At 34.6% G+C, this 22434-nt stretch overlaps 1 protein-coding gene across 3 annotated transcripts in view; it reads right to left on the bottom strand.

Annotated features, from left to right (window-relative positions):
* Positions 1-2116: 2116 nt before the first annotated feature.
* LOC129003951 (uncharacterized) overlaps positions 2117-22434 on the bottom strand; it is a 36067-nt gene continuing 15749 nt past the window's right edge. Inside the window, exons 2-6 of one of the 3 annotated variants that reach the window (XM_054432303.1) lie at positions 16217-16371; positions 12951-13167; positions 10872-10974; positions 9795-9961; positions 2117-7789 (exon numbers count right to left, since the gene is read on the bottom strand). In XM_054432303.1, the coding sequence (XP_054288278.1) occupies positions 7585-7789; positions 9795-9961; positions 10872-10974; positions 12951-13132 (657 nt within the window). In that variant the 5' untranslated portion in view covers positions 13133-13167; positions 16217-16371 and the 3' untranslated portion in view covers positions 2117-7584. The remainder of the gene's footprint in view (positions 7790-9794; positions 9962-10871; positions 10975-12950; positions 13168-16216; positions 16372-22434) is intronic. The other 2 variants (XM_054432301.1, XM_054432302.1) reach the window with 2 other exon arrangements.

Here is a 22434-nt window from a genome sequence, read left to right as displayed (position 1 = left end):
CAAAAATGGCCTGAACAATTTTGATAAAAATTTAGTATATTATAGTCCTTTATATTCTGAAGAAAATTGTACAAATCCCATTTCTGTCAAAATTACGATTCAAAAGTTATTGTAAATTATGTTATTTTCCCATAAAAACCCCATAAAATAACGGAAAATCAGATTTTTCCAAAATTGGCTCGAACGATTTTGATAAAAATTTAGTATGTTATAGTCCTTTAAATTCTGAAGAAAATTGTACAAATCCCATTTCCGTATATTTACTCTCACCGCTTACTTACGATAAAGGTTGTTGACAAGCTTATGGGAGAAAGTATGTGTCAGAATGCTGATACCGTTTATTTATTAATAGTGCATCTTTGATGGAAAAACACAAAATTTTGACAAACCATTACAGACATAAAACTGAATATTAAAAATAGTTAATATTATTTTTCTAACTGTGTTTTATATTGCTATAAATTAATTTACTTTTATGGCCATATTATACAATAAACTGCTCACTAAGCTCTTGGTATATTTGATCTTTCTAGAAAAAAAAAAACTAAAAAAATTGAAAAAAGCCAATAAAATCTTTTAAGTTTGTATAACTCTAATAAAAAAACTTACCTGAGACCCGAAAAATCGTTATGTTTTTATGGAGGTGTGCTTCTTTTGCGTACAAAACATTGAAATATGATGATATTTTAATTTTTTAAATTTTTATGATAGAAATCATAAACGTGATGGTCAGGGACAAGCGGTACGGTCGAGAATTGTCTGGAATAATCTAAATCTTTCTAAACAATCCTTCAATTGTACTGATTTTATTAGGTTTTTCGTGTTAAACCGACATCCCCAAAAACTCGTTAAAACGGACCACTTAAATGCATGCAACCCAAATATTTGACTTAAATTTAGGAGAGCATTGTGTTTATACATGTTATCGCTGGTCTCAAATCTTTCCCACGAGAACAGTCGTTTCAGTACCGTCCACCTCATACCGATCAAGTCGGGTTAAACAGATGTGCTGATAAAGTTGTCCGGTTAAAGAGATGACATTTCCGCCGAGTATAGTCCGGTTAAACCGATGTCCGGATAAGAGGGAGTCTACTGTATATCTATTCAAGAAGTTGTAGAATATTGATAAATCAGTGTAGCTTTGACTTTTATACGTTTAAACATTAGACTGGCAGTTTTGCCTTCTACGTTTGGTAAACTTTCAAATAGTGAAATTAATTAATCTCCTGAGAGAGAAATATAGCTTTGAAAATTGGGAATAATTATTGGATGATGGAAATAAACTTCCACTTGACTTGTTCTAGCACTTTATAGAAGACTTAACACGTTCACTGCTGAAAACCTTTACACAGGCGCTTCTAAACTGCCGTGAGGCCCGGGCGGAGCCCCGGCACGCTAACTGAATAAGCGATCGCTATTGGCATTGAAATATCCCAGTAAGACGAATCACAAAAGAGCAGTGGTGATTGTTCTGCGTTACCCTGAAAGTGGACGTAGTTCACTGAAACACCCAAAGGTAACATCACTGCCTGGATCAATAACCAGAGTCTTTGTAATACGGCTCGAATAGAGATAATCCCCAAAAACGGGACAAAAGCATTGCCGGTCTGGATTTGACAGGAATGTTTAGTACCAACCTACACCAAAATAAAGCTTGAATTCTAAGCTACAGGCTGGCAACAATTACAATGTTCCCCGGCAATGGTGAAGGACGACATTTCCCGCCCCTCGCACTGAACGTGTTAAGCTAAAAAAAACTTATTTTCTCCTAAACAAAGTAATCTTGAAACCAGTGTGTTATTTCAATGATCTGTTAAAAAAAATTAATCTCAGGCTTTATGTAGGGATTCGAGCCGCTTATCAAAATGGTTAAGGTTCTTACCTGCTGCTGCAACATAACCACTACAGCTACGTACACATGGAATCTTTGCAATGCACAACAGTATTAAATAAATGACTGAGTACACATCTAGTGGCGTGATTTGGCCAATGTGTGTCTCATAGGTCTCATAGACTTACAGAATATAAAGGGACAGCAAAATCTTACCAACAAATATTTCAAAACTATTTTTATTTTATAAATACTAATTGTTAATAATTACTATACATACACACATTTTATTTACAAAAAACTTTAACAATCATTACTTTTGAAAAGATAATGCAAAGTGCTTAAAATTGTATATATAGTGTTACATAACAAAATTATACAACATTTAGTTTAATTGATTGAAAAATTACAATGTAACATAAGATAATTTAGTTTCTTATCCTTAGACAGTCCTATTTAAAAAAATACTGGATATTTGTAATTGTGTCGACTAAACAATCTTCATAAATTAAAATAGTTTGGGTGTAGCTTCAGACCTACTTAGTTTAGGGCTCAATTAATTGTGTTAATGGTAAATAAATATATTCAATACACTTGATCGGTCTGTATAAAAATCCTAAAATTGGAAACAAATATCAGTGAAAGTAGAATATAGCACCAAATAAACTATAGATTGATTCTAATATATGTCATCTCTAAACTATACTGTAAATAAACATTAGAAATGCAATTTACAAATCTTGAAACTTTAAATGCAAACGTTTGAAAAATAATTAACAAAATGTACATTGAAGATTATTAAAACGTAGCACAATATCTACAAAACCACTACAAAACTGAATATAAGTATCTAAGGGTACATCACAGATGTTTAAGAGCACCAAATATGAGAAGATTGATCCAGAAAATTTGATAAACCCAGCTACACTTTGACTGTGTAAAATCGAGACACAAGTTATTTGAATTTATTTATATAAGCCTAAGTGTTTCCTAAAGGTAAGTTTGGGAAATGTATCTCTAACTGTTCAGTCTAATCATTTAATGTTTTGTAAATTAAGGGATGGTATTTAGGTGGGAGTAAATAATGATATTCGTTTTAATATCTATTTCCAACTTCACCGTGTAGCTGGGGTTGTCAAAAACAGTCATGTAATTGTTAAAATCTATTAAAACAATTAAATACACAAAAATAATTTGACTTATCTTTATTCCATTATTAATGAATAGTTATTTGTGTAATTAGTGTGCGTAGTGGTACTTTGCTGCCCATGTGTGGACAGTTTCTTGAGTCCAGCAAAGGCACTTTGCACTCGCGTTACACTTACACATTATATTTTTCCTACAGTTACTATATAAAGCATATAAATAATTATAGTCTTTCAAACACTAAACAACACGTTTTTAGGTTAGCAATAAAAGCACAATGTTTTGTGTTGTTTGGTTTGAATACTAGAGTGTGAAAAAAATGAGTGCGGTAAAAATTAAAATGAGTGGGGCAAAAGTAAGTAGGTACATGCAGCAATTAGCTACCTACTTTGTGTTTTATTTGATGCAGGGCTGTGCGAATAGTTCGAAAAACGAATCGAATCCGAATCTTTTTAGAGATTCGATTCGGATTCGAGAACGAATCTACTGTTTCTAACTGGATTCGGATTCGGAATCGATATTCGAATTTACTGGTAAGAGATCCGGGTTCGGATTTGATATTCGAATTTCTTGGAAATAGATCCGAGTTGGGATTCAATATTCAAATTTACTAGATTTTGATTGAATATAATTTTCAATATAATTTTTTAGACACTAAAAAACTACTTGTGCACTCCGATTTGCTTTTGACTGGTTCATGTTAGGAACCTGACCAACTTGGTGTTAGGTTTTAGGCACATTAGTGTAGGTCGCATTTGAACCCTATCTTGGCTATCAGTAAACTTAACCTCACAGTGTTAGTTGTTACTTGTAATAGTAATGCAGACATAGGCTTGTGTGGAGGATTAACACCGAGGTGTATAATAGGCTGGGCCTATGTTTTAGACTACACAAATTGGTAGTCCATCACTTTTAGCGAGTAACTTAGGCCTAGGTGGTATGCCTAACTTATGCCCAATTTTTTAGTTTCAAAACTTCAAATAGGTAGGCCTAAATTTTATAACTATTTTTATTTGGCCCATTTCAAGAATTTTTTTAAGCAATTCCCTAAGTTATTTCAGCCCCAGAAAATGTGGTCTAAAAATGTGAAAATTGGTACTGCTGACTTTCCTCGGATTTGGATTTGAATCTGAACAGGTTTAAATATTCGGATTCGATAACAGCTTTAAATTTCAGATTCGGATTCGATCCAGGTTCGATAATGGCTGTAAATTTGAGATTCGGATTCGACCCAGATTCGACACGGGATTAATTAAAATATTCGGATTCGATCCGGATTCGATAAAATCTGTACAGCTATGATTCGGATTCGGATTCGAACCAAAATTTCTGGATTCGCACAGCCCTGATTTGATGCAATGAAGGCACCTTAGCCCACTTTGTACGCTAACTGTAGGAAAAAAACATTATGAAAGTACAGTATACTTTATAAGGTAATTGACAGTTGTACCACAGTTGATTCCTTGCTTTGCTATAAACTGAAGTATTTTTCACAAGATATAGAGAAGAATCAGGTAGACCCAACAAATTATACTATAAGGAAACACTGGGCTGTGAAACCGAGACAAATCCCATTGTTGGCTGTATAGTTTTGCAAGACAAAAAGAATTTCAGTGTAAACAGTGATGTGTTGTAAATACACTGTAATATAATTTTTTTCGTCTTACTGCAGCAAAAACAGCCGTTTTTAATGTATGCGTTGCGGTTTTAAAAGTATCATTTTTACGCTCTAGGGAGTAAAAATCAGCTGTTGTAAACGGTAGTAAATTTCGATTGTGGCAATCGTATCGATCAAAATTATTTATCAATTGATTAATTATTAGGTAAGGTTTTAGGCTATTGTTGTCGATTGCTCGACATATCAATGGTATAATTTACTGTAACACAATCATAATTGTCTAAATGATGGAATCACTTACTAAACAACTACTTATTTGCATTAGCAGAATTGAAAACAAGCTGGAAGATGTTTTGAGAGGTTATCTTTACATAAAAATTATTTTGTTTTCTAGCTTTGTTTGGATGCAATATAACAAAAAATATAGTTCACCACACCGGAAAAAGTGTCTTTTTAACCCTCGATCGTAAAACATTACCTCGGGTCAAAAAGAGTCACCCCTCCTACTATTTAGTCACACTACAGCAAAAACAGAGGTTTTGAATGCATGCGTTGTGGGTCTAAAGTGGCATATTTACTCTTAAAGGAGTAAAAATCTGCTGTTGTCAACTAAGTTGTAAATTTTGATTTTAGTTAGTCGTTACATTACAAAAAAGTGACTTTTTAACCCTCGCTCATTTTCCGACCTCGGGTCAAAAAGAGTCACTTTAGGCCCTAGTGGTGAAATATACTATTAATGCTCTATAGACTTGTAACTAAAAGTAGTGGCAGGTATTTTAAACCTTTGATTTGTTTTCTTGTAGTTGATGTACAATGAGTATTTTAATTGGGCCATTTTTCTGCTGTGTACATTTTATCCATTAGTTTTAACACTGCAATAGTTGTATTCATTTGGGCAGTTTCGTGATGTTAAGGGATTACTTTTTTGTTGTTGTAGAACATTAAACGAAATATTAATCATGAAAAAGCTGTCTTACGTCAAATGAACAAATAATTTACGACCAACCAATGACAAGTCATAGTTTCTTCTCCAATATAAAACTTCAACAAAAATTAACAATTGTTATGGCATTATATTTGAAAATAAGACATGAGGTTTAAAACATTAACCAAATATTAGACATAACTAACCCGTTATCTAGAGTTTGAACATCAAATAAGAGATTAACTCAAAACTCCTCTATCATTAAATGTGCACATTCAATTCTGTTGCATTGTTGAATAATTGCAAGATTGTAAGAAACAAAAACATCTTTATTTTTGTTAATTTGGTCTTACCTCCATAGTTGTCAATGCATAAGGAAACATATGAGATTACCAAGAACTTAAGAAATCCTGAATATTAAGCTTGAAATGTTAATTAACTTAACATTGGTTTTTTACCTTTTTTCTAGTGCAATTAGATATTTTACAACAATACCTTTATGTTCCACAAGGATTGTCAGGACTGGACTGTAAAATCTCACAATGATTGTATTAACATGGCAGTGAAATGTTTAAAGTCTACAGTATCTATTGCTGAACTTGTTGTTAGCTCTGTAGCATATCTCAGGCAGATACATGGGCAGATCCAGATAGGGGGCTGTATACCTCACCCCATTTTTGGGGTAATAAATATTAAAAATGATCAAAACTATGAAGTGGACATGGTGAGGTTTGAATTTTACTCCTTGTATGCCTCCTTACTGTCCCAAAATGCAAGTTTAAAGTTACTTTGTTCAACATTTTCGGCTGCAGCCCCCAAAGATATTTGAAAGCAGCCCAATGACCGTTTAAAATCTGGATTTGCCCATGGCATACAGTAGAATCCCGCAAACTCGGCACTCGATAACCCGGCAGTCTGAATAACTCGGCCATCATCTGGCTCAGAAAATTTGTGATTTTTTGAGTCTGAGTTAAACATGGACTCAAGCCAGCTCAAGTCAAATCATTCACAACTCATACCAAGGGTTTGTTGTACTATATCTGATGACTTAATACTGACTTGTAATATAAATATAAATAAAAAAGGCGGTTAAAAAGCTTAAAAATGTTATTGTTCTTATTTTTAACCCTAGTTCCTGATAACCCGGCATTTCACAAACTCGGCACCCTTCCAGTCCACATTACGCCGAGTTTGCGGGACTCTACTGTAGTATAAAAATATGTTGTCAAAAATAGTTTATAATACCAGAATATAGTTAGTAGTCCTTGGTTGCTGTAGTGTCAACTAGTTTCAGTTTAGGTTGGACCATCATCAGGCTTTCAAGGAGTCAAACCTCCAATCTACAAGTTTAGTTTTAGGTTTCTTTCTTCTTTTCCACAATCAATAATTTTAACCGTTGGTGCCCCCAACAATAATTCACAGTCACTGCGCCTCAGTGCTGGTTTTGGTTGATTCCTGAAAAGTCCCCCATCTGATACACAACCATCTGGAAACTCTAAAAAATCTAAAAAACTAAAAAATAGGCATGGAGAAGTTTAATTGTACTCTACGTTGAACTCCCAAACAAAAATTTTGCTCAAAAAACATCTATTTGGCTATAGCATCTAATGAAATTATTTAAAAGTAGCCCCCCCATTCAAATTCCTGGATCCGCCAAGGGACAGTTACAAATGTTTTGCTTAAAGTGGTTTACAATACCGACATATAGTAAGTTAACCTTGGTTGCTGGTTTAACTAGTGCGAGTGGTCTGAACCACGAGTGTATTGTGACTTAAGGTAATTTGAATTACAATCAGTATTCAGTATTCAGTATTCATCACATTTTTTCCAGATGGTCGTGTGGAGACTCTTTTGAAATGGGCCAAAACCAGAACTGCGACACAGTGGGAATGACGTGTTGAAGGCACCATTGGGTATGAAGTGTTGGAGGCACTATCGGTTAAAATTATTGATTGTGGAAAAGATGAAGGAAACCTAAAATGTACAGCGCACAACAAAACTTGGAGGTCTGTTAGATCAACCTGATAACCGAAAACAGTTTAAACTCTTAATCAATGTTTAGGTCTAATATCTATCGCTGAACTTGTCATCAGCTCTGTAGTGTATCTCGGGCGGAAAGCCGATGTTTTTGGACCAGTGCCTCGTCCAGTAATGGTCCTCGGCAGCTACTTGTGCTGGCGTTTTGGCGTCCCTGCAGATAGCGACACAGTAGATCAGACTCCCAACTAGCGTCAAGAAACCGAAAATCAGGAACACTATCCCCAGGATCCTAAAACATAAATGCTCAAGTTAGTTGGTTATAAGTTATAACTATGACTCCTAGTTTGAGAATATCTGAAGACGATTTTAAAATATGTCTCTGTCAGGTTTATAAATGTCGTTTGATTTTATGCTATTTTTCATACAAATTTACCAAAATTTAAAGCATTCTAACCAAAATATAAAACAATATGCTACAACAGTCATCACCTGTGCAATTTGCTCAATCCTAGACAAATTTAAAAGCTTTTGTTTTTTTCTAAAATAATTTTGCCAGGTTTTGTTAGTTGAGTAACTTTTTAATGTCTGTTAGACAAACACATTTGTCGTCCTCATAGAACAGTTCCAGATGATATAAAATAGGGGTGTGCAAGTACTCATTTAATTTTCATGCAAGTATTTCAGCTCGACTCGAGCTTTACAAAATAAACTCAAAGAGTCAAGCTTTTTGATGAGTTTGCTGGAAGCATTCATATTTGCACAGCATAGAAAAACCAAAGAAAGATATTAAAACGTTTACATTAGCTCGCTTTCTTGTACGGTACAAATTTTGCAATCAATTTTAACTAACTTCCTCATGAGCTAGAGACTTGAAACTTGAAACATAGCTCACAAATGGATGACAATGCAATATTAAATCATTTCATTTTCATATTTCTCTTGGATATAGGCTCCCTAAAAAGAAATTATTGTTTACATTTTGGAAGAATGTAAATATATCAATTGAAGTCAGCTGTAAATACTTTAATTTTACAGTTTTTTCAAAGAGCAGAGGTTAAGAGGTACAGGTTCTGCTCCCGAGAGATTCTAAAGTTTTATGATTATGAGAGTAGTAGCAACAGCATCTGTTTACAGTTAAAAAGGTTTTGGTTGTGTATTAACAGGCCATTTATAAAATAGATTTACACATTAATGACAAGGGAAGAAAATAATTTGGAGAGATTAAATACTTGTAAGATTTAAAACGAAAAACGTGAGGCACATGCAATAGCTAATTTACAATTATCTTCACCTATTAAACTAGTATTATCTATTGCATGCATCCCACGTTTTTCGTTTTACCACCTCCCCCCTGGTAAGTTGGATAGTTGGAGGGAAAAAGCAGGGTCCAAGAACACCATCAAAAATACCTCAAAAAAGGTGTGAAGTACAATTTTGAGGTTAGGTTCCCCACACAATGCTACACTACAGTCATTATCGTTATTCTATTCCATGTCACTAAATCCAAGCCAAAACCCCACAGTACACTGTTCAAAGAGCACTTATACAGTAATAAGATACAAATATAACTCATTCAAAAACAAATTGTACCTACTAAAATTACATACAAAACTGGCACTACACGCGGCGTGGATAACAACGTTCCCCGCCGAATGCTGGGAGCGCAGTGCTTCATTTATAGTAGGCCACGTGCAGTACTAGTGTTAAGGTACTACAATTATAGAAGCCACAGCGTGTTAACAATTATTTCCTAAGGTATGTGTCTCAGACATAACAATTTTGTTGTACGTATTTCAAAACTAACTTACTTATATGATATGACTATATATCTTATCAATACCATTTTTAGTCTTTCCAGGGCCAAAACAGCTTGCAGAGACCTGATACTATATTCAAGGTAGGTGGAATGAACCTCCCACCCAAACAGTGGACACTGAGGTGTGTACATATCAAGTAGATCTCTCATATATTATATATGAAATTTTCAGTTATATAGATCATGATTAACATAATTTAATGATCACCCTTTATTAAAATCTCTTCCTAATGGATTGCCCAGTCTTCATAGTTTAAGCTTTGACTACAATAGTCAATGGTTTAAGTAAAGGTCTTCCACGGCTTAGAACCTTATTGGATTCCTCGTCAAGGTGAATAAATTTTTGTTATTATTTCGGACAAATAATTAAAATAATGAATTTACTTAAACTATCTTTTGCCTCTGACTGAGCCACCAACTCACCAAAGTACACAAAACTTACCACGACAAAAAAACTAGCCTTAAAAACAAAACCTACCAAACAAAAACTGGTTGGAAGAACTGCACCACTATGACGATGCCTAGTGTGACGAGGATGAGGCCAAGGTTCAGCAGCAGCATGAGGCAGCACATCCCTCGAGTGTGAGGACAGAACGGGTTGGGAGCAGACATCGTCTCAATCACCAAACCCCGCTTGTGGTCCACCTGAGGAAACATTTGTGTTCAGCTAATGCTGTAAGTTAAAAAAAAAAACAAAGCAAATGTCCAGCATTGTATGTGTGACCGCAGGAAACGAGATGTCTACAAGTCCGAGGAAGATATTAAAGATTTGGCCACAATCACGGAAAACGATGATGAGTTTCCATGACAGCAAGTGACAATGATGATTTCTGCAAGACCGTGGAAGGTGTGCAAGATTTTGCCACACCGACCATTAGATATATTTGTCTGCGATTACAGAAGACAATAATGATGTTTCCGTGACCGCAGGTGACGATGATGATTTCTACAAGACCTTAGAGGGGTGCAGAATTTAACTGCTATCGCAAAAAACAATGACGATGTTTTTGTGAGCGTGGGAGACAATGAAAAAACAACCCCACGAGAGTTTTTGGCTTTTGCCCCGATCACGGCTCCTGCCTTCTTTAACAACAATTCGTATTACTGAGCTTTTAGGTTTTTTTATTCATTATTTATGAGATTTGGGTAATCAGCGATTCTAGTAGTGAAAATCGGATGACTATTTCAATTTTTCTTTTTCCAACAAATTGTATTGTATACTAAAAGGTTTGGTAATGTATGTGGTACTAAATTTACCACAATTTAGGCAAGGCTTCTCTTACCATTTGAAAGCCATCAAGTTGGTTTTCCTAATTTTATTGCCTTCAAAGCAAAAAGGGAGGGAGATAAAAACGTCATACAACTACAATATAAACTGCAGCTTCCTATCAGTAACATAATCATTACTTATGTTTGGTTTAATCTCCAAAAGCATTGTATATTTTGGTCTTAATAATGATTTCTACTAATTTTATAGAGGTTTTAGTTTTTAATGAGATGTGATAGTTTTCCAATTAAGAGGGTTTTATAAAAAGGAAAAAATATGCTACTATACCTTGGTTTTGATGGTAGAAACTTCTGATGGAGCTCGGTAGGAGTAATGACTTGGCGCATGTCTGCTGTAACGGCTGTGACGGGATCCGCGACTGAAAGAGACACTGACATCGTAATTATATAGTCATTGGCTTGACTGCCACTGAAACTTGTTTCTTCAGATTAAATTAAAGTTTTTATGAACATAATTTCACAGATTTAACTCTATCATGAACTCAATAAATGTTTGTAAAATTGTATAATGTTTGTTTTACATTTCTTCTGGACTATAAGAATCAATTTGAGTTTCATCATAGCATAGACTCAATTGTCTTTTTGTAAAGTTTGGTAGTGATATTTCTTTTATGCGTACTGTACTTAAATTTTTAACTAAACTTGAACAATTCCCCTTATTTCATTTACACGATCAAATAAAAGCTTAATAAAAACTTCTATGAATAATTGGCAGCTTTATCCTTTCTGCCCTGAGGTAAAGCAGAAATTATGAGGAAAAAACATTTGAGTTTCAAAGTAAAAAGAGGGTATCATAGAGAGCTAGGGATAGCACTATCCCACTAGTATCTTAGATGATGCACTATGATGCACTAGTATCATAGATTGCAGATCAACACTAAGAATGGACTAACATAGTTTGAGTGCTTCACTTATTGTATCTGTAATAATTACTGATTCCAAGAAAAACAGAATCTATCTATCTATATTATTAATACGCTACATGAAACTTTGTAAACGATAAGGCTTTTTCGTTTTAAGATTTAACACCATATACCAAAATGCTCCTCTAGGTGTGTAGATTTGCAAACTGACCTTAATTTTTTTTTAAAGTCCCTTGGGCTCTGCCCCAGTGGCTTTTAAAGTCCCCATGTTATCCTTTAAGAAGAACATATTTTCTGTTTAAATTATGATCAGCTGGATAATTTAATTGCTATTACTGTAATATTTTACTTGCAATTTAAGCAAACGTTTGCTACAAACATTTACTGACCGGGTTAAAATGAAATATTTACTATTTTAATTTGGGTTGTAAATATTCCAATGGAAAAAAGCCTGGACAATTTGATATACTAAAGTGGAAACTAAATTAACACTGTGCTGCATTTCTTGAGCAATCATTGAAACAGCCGATTTGCAAACTATGAAAACATAGGAAAGTCATAGAACACCACCAAGTAGAAGAAATAGAAAAATATTGTTTAAAAAATTTTTAATCATTATTATGGACAACCTAATGCGGCTATGAGTGGGAAACATTTGTAGAAAACACTAAAAAACAAGATCACCTTTTGAAAAATTTAAAGATATTTACAAGATGTTGATTATATTGTTATGTACATTGTGAGTATTTCCATAATCTTTGAGTCGACTCTTTTAAAGTAAATTATGACTGCCATTTGTTTTAAAATAACAACTGTAATACATCGCAATTGCTCGAATTCGAGCAACAGGTACTCTAGTCTATATTATTGAAAGAATTTGTTGAATTTTTGTGTGCAGAAAATCGACCCCTAAATATTTTTAAGAGGGATACCGGTATTGGGTATCATTTTAAAGCTCTTATCCTCTAGATGTGCCTTGCGGGTTTGGATGATATCCCGTCAAAGCCCTTCATCCTATAGGCTTTTAGAATTTAATAGTTTGTGCTGAATTCTGTTGTCAATCATCTGAACTTTTTCCAGTATGATACTATTTTGTTTTTACCATACAAAAATGGTGTTATCTGTAGTTGGTGATGTTTCAGTGAATTCTAGTAAAATGTTGTAATGTATTTGTATAAAATGTAAAGAAGAAAATGACTTACGTAAGATATTGTGTTGTGAGAGGATTTTGTGTCTTCATAGTATGATTTATTGATGTTTTAGAGAATTTAAGTAAAATATGATAATGTTAGTTGTGTAAAATGTAAAGAAGAAAATGACGAAGGCCTACATTAGATTTTGTGTTTTCATTAGTATATTAGGTCAAAATTAGATTTTTTGACAGAATAAAATAACCACTTCCAAAACATTCCCTCTCTGGAGTTTAGCCTTTTGACTCCCCAATGGATATGTTGACTATGATGAGTTGAGTGCAGAATATCTACCTGATCTCAGAGGGTGGTCTATAGGCAGCACTAGTGACATAGATGTCTGAACCTTCCTCAGGGTAGTAACGCTCCTCACTCCGCGTGCGCCGATCCCTCTCTCTGGAGCGTGATCGAGGCCGGTGTTTGCGCGGTGGAGGAACCACTCGCGCACGCTCGTTGGTCACCGTGTACTCGGACATCGTCCTCTCTGAGGCTGCTCTCTGGCTGTCTTCTCCTGAAGAAACAAAAGCTTTTAATTACAACATCAACTCACTGGGGTGCGTATGTTTAGGCCAAGATGGTTGAATGGAGTTTTTACAGCTTATATAGTCAGTTTAGCTTATGGAAAATCAGCTATATAGTCCTTTGGACAGGACCATTTTTATTAAAAGGAGGGCAGTTTTAAAACCACCAAAAAGCTTCAGACCTTTCTTATGGTCACACCGGTGATATTCTGATCACCAAACTAGCACCATAGCTACTCAGCTACGAGTACCCAATTTTATAGAGGCAAAGGGTTTAAGTTTTCATAGGCTAACAACTTTTTTAATTTTCAACAATTAATTTACACTCTTACTCCCTATAATCATAATCCTATCCTATACTCTAATATGAGCAACGTTTGCTTGTATGTATGTATGCTTGCACCAAGATCTCAAAAACTGCTCCGACGATTTTCTTTAAATTTTGTAAATAGTTTATTTTTGGCCTAAAAACGAGTTTACTGCAGTTAGAACTGCCGACAAAAATTTAATTACGTCGAAAAATTAAACAGAAAGTCACATTTTTTTACATTAGTCTTATGGGTTGCTAAGTAACCATCTTGGCTGGATTAAATAACAAGGAAAAAGTAAACAAAAGACTTGTAAGTAGTCTATCCACAGTATACTAGCAAATTACAAAATATACAGTACAAAAGGAAAAGCATCAGTTGTTACGATTGAGAAAAGATTATACTGAAGATTACTCAATACATTGTAGCAGGACTTTTTCTATCGATGATTGTAGTAAAGGCTAGCAGTGTGGAGTGTGGGAACTGCTTATGACGATTAGATTAAGGTTTCTGCAATCCTAAAATGCTGCGGGAAGGGAGGTAAACAAGTCCGCGAGTTAGGAAGTGGTAAAGGAAGTAGTAAAGGTGAGCAGTCCGGAGTGTGGGAACTGTTTAAGACGATTAGATTAAGGTATCTGCAATCCTAATATGCTATGGGAAGGGTGGGAATCAGGTCCGCGACGTAGGAAGTTGTGAAGGGAGTAGTCAAGGCGAGCCGTCTGGAGTGTGGGAACTGTTTACAGTATAACAATTAGAGTAAGGTATCTGAAGTGGTTTTAGCTCGTCTTCAAATCTGATGGATTCTGTTCGATTCCAAGAGCGGTCGATTCTGGACAAAGATGTCACTTATCACTGGGCTGTCAATTAATTGTGCTATCTAACAAAAGGTTGATGATAGAGTTGGATGGTAAAAAGATCAGGGCTCAGATTGTTTGTGTCTTATAATAAACGTAAAAAATTCTAATTAAGAAAATAAACTGATAATTACTTGTGGAAAGAACCAGACAACTCAATTTCTCGTTTGTTTCTGAACACTCTCTACATAGCTTACGGGCTTAACAAGTCAGTTTTGTTTTGTAAACTAGAAACTAGAGTAAAGAAATTTTGTTTTACTAGATGCTACTAAATTGTTAAGGAGGGTAAAAGTAATTTGGCTGTAATTACGGTGTTTGTGTGTGTGTGTTGTGTAGTTGTTCCATAGATAGAAAAATAGAGACACGTTTTGACATTGTAATGCAAACTGTTTTCCCCTTATCACCAAACTACTTGAAAGTACAAATAATATCAATATAAAAAACAAACAGATAGGGAATACAAATAATGAAGTAGTGTAGATTAGGTACTAATTTACAGACGGCTTTCCCAACCACAATTATTTCAAACCAATTTTCAAACATTGTTTAGTCTACCTACATAAAAATAATCTATAATAATTTAAATACTGGTAAACAAATGGTGGGCTTGTAAAAGGAATTATGTTAAAACATAGGAATAGACATTAAGAGGAGAAGCCTTTTTTACACAGAGTTTCCAAGCTAAAGGTCAAATTATACCTGAGGCGTTCTTTTACATTCTTAACTAAATAACAAGTTAAATATATATGTTCACTGATGAAGACACACTTTACAACCTGTTGGCATTTCTGTAAAATTCCATTAAAAATCACTGAAACTGACAATTAGAATACATATGGTACAAAATATATGCAAATTATCAAATTTATTATTCATCACTTGAGTTTAAAATTATTGATAAAATACTTCTATTAATTAATTGTAACAACTTAAACAAAAAATGTATAAGAAAATAAAGATAAAAGTCTTCTTTTTCAGCTGTTAAATTTAGCCCAACAAAAATGTGTTAAATTAAGGCAAGAGTTACCAAGGCCCAACTAGAAAAAACAGGCCATGCTGCAGCACGGACAGCGCAACACGTCACAGTGGTGGATAGTTGTACTAAACTCTTACCATTAAAATCTTACAAACAGCCATTGAGATTAGCTCAGTGCAAACAGCCAGCTAGTTTATTTACCTAAAACATATGGGAATGGTGATGGCAATTAATTTATCAATGAAATATATCCGCTAGTGTGATGTCATGGATCCTGCAGCATGGCCTGTTTTTCTCGTGGGGCCTTGGAGTTACACATTTGCCTGGTTTTGATCGCTATTGAGCAATTTAATTTGTTTTTTCGTTATGGTAAACTGTTTACTGATATAATTATGTTCATATGTTGTGTGTGATTACTGCAACCTTTGGAGTGATCCAGATGACTTACAGCCACAGCACACAACTCATTTACAATGTGTGTTATTACACCACTGAATACAAACCCTTTGTATTCATTGGTTATACACATTCCAAAAACGCCTGTAACCCTTCAACAAATGACTTACCTGCCAGTGTTGAACTTAATTAGGTACTTAATTATTCGTTACCAAGTTGCCCTCAAATTGCAGATTGCAGTGAAATAGGAAATAGAAATTTAAAATGCTAGTTTAAAAAAGCGTGTAAAACCCATACAAAAACTCTTCAACAATAAACACTTCTCAAACCTTCAAAACCCTGAACCAGACTATTTAAAACAAACTCCAACAACACCTTATCCCAAAAGTATTGAAAACTAATACCACCCTGGATGTCATATAACCCAAAGTCATGCTGACACACACACAAGTTGTTAGTGTTGAAATAACTGTGGGTTAGTGTCCAACAGATAATAGTAACCTACAAAGATTCAAGTGCCGGAGTAGAGGTGCAGAAGTAAAACTAATAGAGAGAGATGGATATGGTACCATCTGTGTAGTATCCCCTCTCGTGGTAGTGAGGCGAGGGTACATGAGTGGCCACGTAGTGATGCTTGCCGACCTTACGGACCATGGCATCCTGCAACAAGCATTGCCGTAAATTTCACTTCACTTAATCCCGTGGTTAAGACAATTACGTAGTTAGTGTATGTATATTTTTAGCTGAATTAAAGTAAGGATTGTACAGATGATTGCAAAGAAGGAGTCAAATGATGGCTGTGTGACATTGTTGCTGACTTAAGATCAGCTGCTATGTTCTAGGACCATAAAAAAAGACCAATGAATGACCCAAGAAAGCGTGGTCCAGGTTTGAACCATCAAAAAGTTAAATTGGTTACCTTCTGATTTTAAGTGGAGCACTACAACATAGAACCACTCAGCTGCCCTGCAAGTAGGCAGTAGACTTATCATCGTAATGCAAAAATCTGCTCACCTGCCAATCTAAATGTGTTGATCTATACCAAACAGAAAAATTGCATTCCTTAAAATTGTCTTCAACTGATCAATTAGAATGTTTAAAAGGGAGTATTTTATGTATATGCTAATGCTATATCCTACCACCAGTACTATCTAGCATTTATTATCTGTTTTATGGACTTGACCAACATAGCAAATGACAGAACATCAAAGTTTTGAGGCAGTTTTGATGCAGCAGTGACTGACAGCTGTGAAGCTGACTCGGTGACCCGTGATGTCACACTTGGTTGGTTTCCCTCTCCAACAACCAATGTACCTGTTCTGTTATATCCCAGTGCAGCTATAAAGCCTAAGATGAGTCTTTTTAACTAAAATCCTATAACGACAATACGACAACTTATATGGAAGGTAAATGTGTCGCTAGTCTTAAGAGAGTACGCTTATGACTTACTAGCTGTTGTACCTGTACTTTGCAATGGGAAGAGGACACAAAATGGAATCATTTTGATCTTTACATCTATTGTATAAAATATACACATCCACCAACGCTTTTAGAAACAAAATTCAACCTTAATTGCCTTTATAGAAACGTTTGTGGATTTTAATACTGGCAAATAGTGATATCCGTCATTTTGCTTTTAATTTGCAATCTTGTGTAGGCTCTATAAAGGTTTTTAAATAACCTACCACCATTAATAGTCAAATCTACCACATAGTTGTGTAAAATATTGTATTTAATTTCTTTGGATCAGCTGTCTGAAACTGTGAAATATGCAATTTGGCAGTTCTTTTTGTTTACATTGAAATGTCAAAGCAAATGTAAACAAACATATAAGTGTTCTCATTGCAGCCATGGTGACAAATCAAAATTGACTTTTTTAAATCCTCACCTCAGAACTTTTAAAGCCAAAGGGGCAAAGTCCATGGTCTCAAGGTCAGTATCAAAGTGTGAATAGTCCTATTACCATTCTTGGTATGGTAGCTATATTTTTGTAAAATTAAACTGCAGTCTAATTAGCCCAGTTGGTTCAGTAGTTGTTGTACCTAATAAGTATTACCATTGACTATGTATTAATAGTCAAAGGTATTACACATACAGACAGATACCATTAGATTTTTATAATAGTATAGATATAAATATAGAAGTATAGATAGATGTAGTAAAAAATAAACTATCAATTAAAATACATGTGCTTTAAGAAGATGTAAAAATGAAATCATTTCCCTACTTCTCCAAAGTTTAAAAAAAAATTATGTAAATTAATTATGTGAAATAAAAATTAATGTACAGATAGTCAGGAGTCACTACACCAACCAAATTGCCATTTCATTAAACCACTTCCTGATTTACCCTGAGCTCACCATCACAACTTTGTTGTATTGCGCCAACACTAAAATTACTGTATAACAAAACTAACAAGAACTCAATGCGAAAATGTTTGATCTATATATTTCAACAACCAATCCTGCTGGAAAACAACCACAAGTCGGCCGCAAATAACAAATATGTCCCCAAATGCCCGCAAATCGGGTAATTGGTTGTAGATTGGCAACACAGAACACAGGTCTGCGCACCGCTTAGTCACGCAGGCGCAGTCGACCTTGACCGCGCGCTCGGCGCAGGCGTCAAAAGAGCACTACTGTTGTGTTGAGTTTGGTTTGTTGCTCAAGCCAAAACGATAAAAAGGTCTACCGATGATTGCTTACTGCCAATCGCATTTCAGTCATCAAAGCGTTGTCTAAACTATGATCTAAACAAGAGTCACTCAACTCATTTACGTCGTTTGAGTATCGGTTCGTTTCGCTGGCTAAACTCAGGCGTCAAAATCAAAGGATACTGTTGAGGTTTGTTTGGTTAGCTGCTCAAATTCAAATCAAGCGTCGTTGTGACACTACTGTTGTGGTTTGTTTGGATGGTTGCTCAGCTCAAGCGTCGATGGTGTGTGTTTTACTTGTTGGTCTGCTCATGCAGGCGTTATAAGACTCTACTGTTAGTGTTGGGGTGTGTGTACGTGTTTTTCCCCTTTTTTACTGGCCAGCTCAAACTTTAAAGCAGCACTACACTACGGGGAGGATTGAATTTTTTATCAGCTCAGCCATAGCCGTCTCTAGTCAGCTCAAATTAAGGAAGTATTACTGTTGTGTTGTGTTGTGTTTGTGTAATCAGCACAATTACACAAGCTCCAAAGAAGCACTACTGCTAGGATGTGTTCGGTTGGGTGCTCTGCTGTTGAGGGTATATTACTACTAGAATATCAGTTGGCTTCCTATCCAATAGTCAATGCTAATACTTATTAGAGTTTGAATTGCCGCGTTCACGTTTTATGCACACCGCTGTTTGGAAATAATTACTTGTCAGAGTTGACATTAGTTAAAGGCTTGTTGATAATTGGATTTTTTATAACACGATGAAAGGAAAATTTTTTCAGTTGGTCAGCAAATTTTTAAATTACCAAGGCACGAACGTTTGTTATGAACAAAATATAATAAAAGTCAAATTAACTTAATAAAACACAAAATGACAGCTGCAAATGACCAACTGCAGCGCGGGTAGCGCAACACTACGTCACAGTGGTGGATAGTTGTACTAAACTCTTACCATTTAACATCTTACAAACAGCCAGCTTGTTTATTTACCTAAAACATATGGGTATGGTGATGGCAATGAATTTATCAATGAAATCTATCCACTAGTGTGACGTCATGGATCCTGCAGCATGGCCTGATATGTATCATCTGTTGGCTAATTAACATGATTAAACAACAAGCAGTAAAGATAAGTTCTGCAACGCGTCCATAAGAATGAATGTGCTCACACGCATAGCTAGCATGTCTAAAGCTTAAAACCGTTTTAAAATAGTATGATGTCCAACAATGGTATAATTTTGACTGGTATATTTTAGTATATTGACTGGTTAATTTCTAAGAACAAGGAAACATAAACCTCGTAAATTAGAACATTCGCCGGCAAACATTATATACCACGAGGAGGACTGCAGGTTCATCATGTTTTATTCACATCGACCTCGAGTTCTGGACATTAGCACAGTTCTTTCCCACCTCAAATGTCCTTGTTTACCTTATCATTATTTCATGACCTTGTACCCTTACAGTTTGGTTGCAATCTTCTTGAATGTGATATGTTAGTGTGATTAAGTCCGTTATGCAGATTTGTTTCTCCAAAGTCTTTTACCAATGGTTTGCCATCGATTCACAATATTAGAAATATTATCTTCTCGCCATAAGGCAAAAACGGCAATCGGGTAAAAATTGACATGTTTAAATACGTCAATTATAATAATATACAATAAATGCCGCGATTAAAGATTTTAGCTTGTGTTTGAAGACTTCATTTAAATACGTTTTTTGAAGGGTATTGAATAAGTTATTTTTTAACGGGTAAAAGAAAAAACATATTTTGGACTCAGTTACGATTATGCCTAATTAATTTAAAAAGAATTAATTATTACAGTTTATTTCATTTCCTGAGAATTTAATAAAGTATCATGATTTGTTATTGAACTGGGGTAATTTTTATTATTTGGTCGTCTTTACAAAACTGAGAATAAAAAATGGAATATATAACTTCTGAGCTCTACCTTAGAACGGCTCGCTCCCCGAAAAAGAAAATCACAGATCTCTTATAATTTTAATACCAAACCTAGATATGATAAGTACAACAGTATAGCTTAGGACAAATTGATGTTTTTTACGCCTTTGTCTCGTCTTAACTCTTGTCCTCTGCTTGATCACCCATCTAACCAGTTCGCTGAATATTTAACATTACAATTTTGTTTCTCAATAATTTATAATTATTATATTTACATAAACATTCAGTGTTGACTTGTAATTTCTACAGGCATTGTTTACAACGCAGCATAAACAACATGAAATTGGCATGTTTTTGGCGGCAATTCGTAAACGAACAACTTTAACTCCATTTTTATGTACTGTAGTTAGGATCATGACCAATTATTATGGAAAATAATTGGTTTGGCGTAATAGTACATTATTTTGCGATCGTAGTGTTCTCACTTAATACGTGTTATTGGGCGGAGCGAGCGAAGCGAGCGTAGCTCTTTGGGATCAACTTCAATGCAACAAATAAAGCAACATCACTCAATAACGGCAGAACACATTTCAGCTAAACTTAACAAGATTACTTTTAGACTAATAGTGAGATGGTTAATAAACAAACAAATTTCAGTTAGATAATGCTAATGCAATTTAAAACGAACTTAAAATTTCCAAATTTTAACATTAGGCTTATGGGACTAAAGTAGCCATATGAAAGTTTTTTGTTTACAAGAAAAATGTAAACAAGAGAATCATAACGTATTTCTGAAGTTTCTAGACTTTTCTTTTAAACGTTTTTAAACCATTCCAATGATTTTAATAAACAAGAAAATGCCGTTAAAACATTTTTTAAGGCACGGAATTCACTGAAAATCGAGAAAATATACGGAACTACTTTCTCAATGCGCGGAGCATAAACAAGGAGCGGAGGGATACGGGCCAGTGACTACTTTCTTAGGAACCTATATTTGTGTTGCCAGCTGATTAGAAACAGCCAATGTTAGAAATCAGGATTTAAATAAGCGATATATCGAACCGCATCGAAATCGATATTTAATCCGATAATACATCACAGGTTATATTATGTTGAATTACATCAACGGTGCAGTAAGTTATTATACTTATTAATAAAACGCAGATTGAACACTGATCTAATTTAGGCATGTGGGGAAGGTAGGTCGGGGTTTATGAGTATTCGTGACTACTACGTGTTTTGAAGTAAGGTTAGATTAGGGAGGTAAAGTGTAGGTTATAGGTAGGTGATCGAGTTGTTTACAGTATTTGTGTTGCACCATATAAATTTTATCTTTTGGAATAGTTGGTTAAACGGGGAAACGATTTCAAAAATGTTTGCATATGGTCTTAACAAACCATTTACTGTATTCTAGCATTGACTTTATATAAAGTCAATGATTCTAGCAAATTACTACATAAAAACCAAATGAAAAGAAAATTTGGATTTAGACCTTTGACCATAGCAAAACTAACATATAATTTATTAAATGTGAAAAGTTGTATATCATTAAATACTATTCTGTAATATTAATAATTGTTCGGCAAATCCTCATTTTAGTGGCTCGGCTGAAAATGGAATCTGCGTTTTGTGAAACAGTAATTTGGTAACAATTCAGTAATTTCAAATGTTGACAACAGTAGCCTATCCTATATAAATACTGTTATTTTATTGCCAAGCCACTGACTATACATACGTCCAGTTACAACCGTAATAAGTAAATAATTAATTACCTGGACTTATAGAAGTACACTTTTAACCAAGGTATGGATAATCGTCTAGGCCTGTCCAGAAGTATGTAGATAATATAATTTCTAATTATATTATCTACATTGTATTTTTAAGGCATGACTTCCCTTCTTATTATTATTCTGTTTTCACTTAAATCAGCTGAATCACAAACACCTCTAATACAGTATTAGAGGTGGCTGTGGCTGAATGCGATGTTTACTTATTACTTATGTTTAGGCCTACATTTCAGCCATCTTATTTTATTGTTCAATAAGTAAGTCTTTTTGCAGTTTTTACACATTGAAATACATGATTGATAATTCAGTTCATTTTAGTCTTTTAAAGGTGTTTTACTTTTGAGTCTTACATTAAAATAGCCCTACATTTTTCGTAGGCCTATGTTTT

This window comes from Macrosteles quadrilineatus, unplaced genomic scaffold (assembly GCF_028750875.1).
Source record: "Macrosteles quadrilineatus isolate MER2022 unplaced genomic scaffold, UCM_ALF_1.0 Scaffold_9__3_contigs__length_116548681, whole genome shotgun sequence".
Lineage (NCBI taxonomy): Eukaryota > Metazoa > Arthropoda > Insecta > Hemiptera > Cicadellidae > Macrosteles > Macrosteles quadrilineatus.
This window is presented reverse-complemented; position numbering and strand designations above follow the sequence as displayed.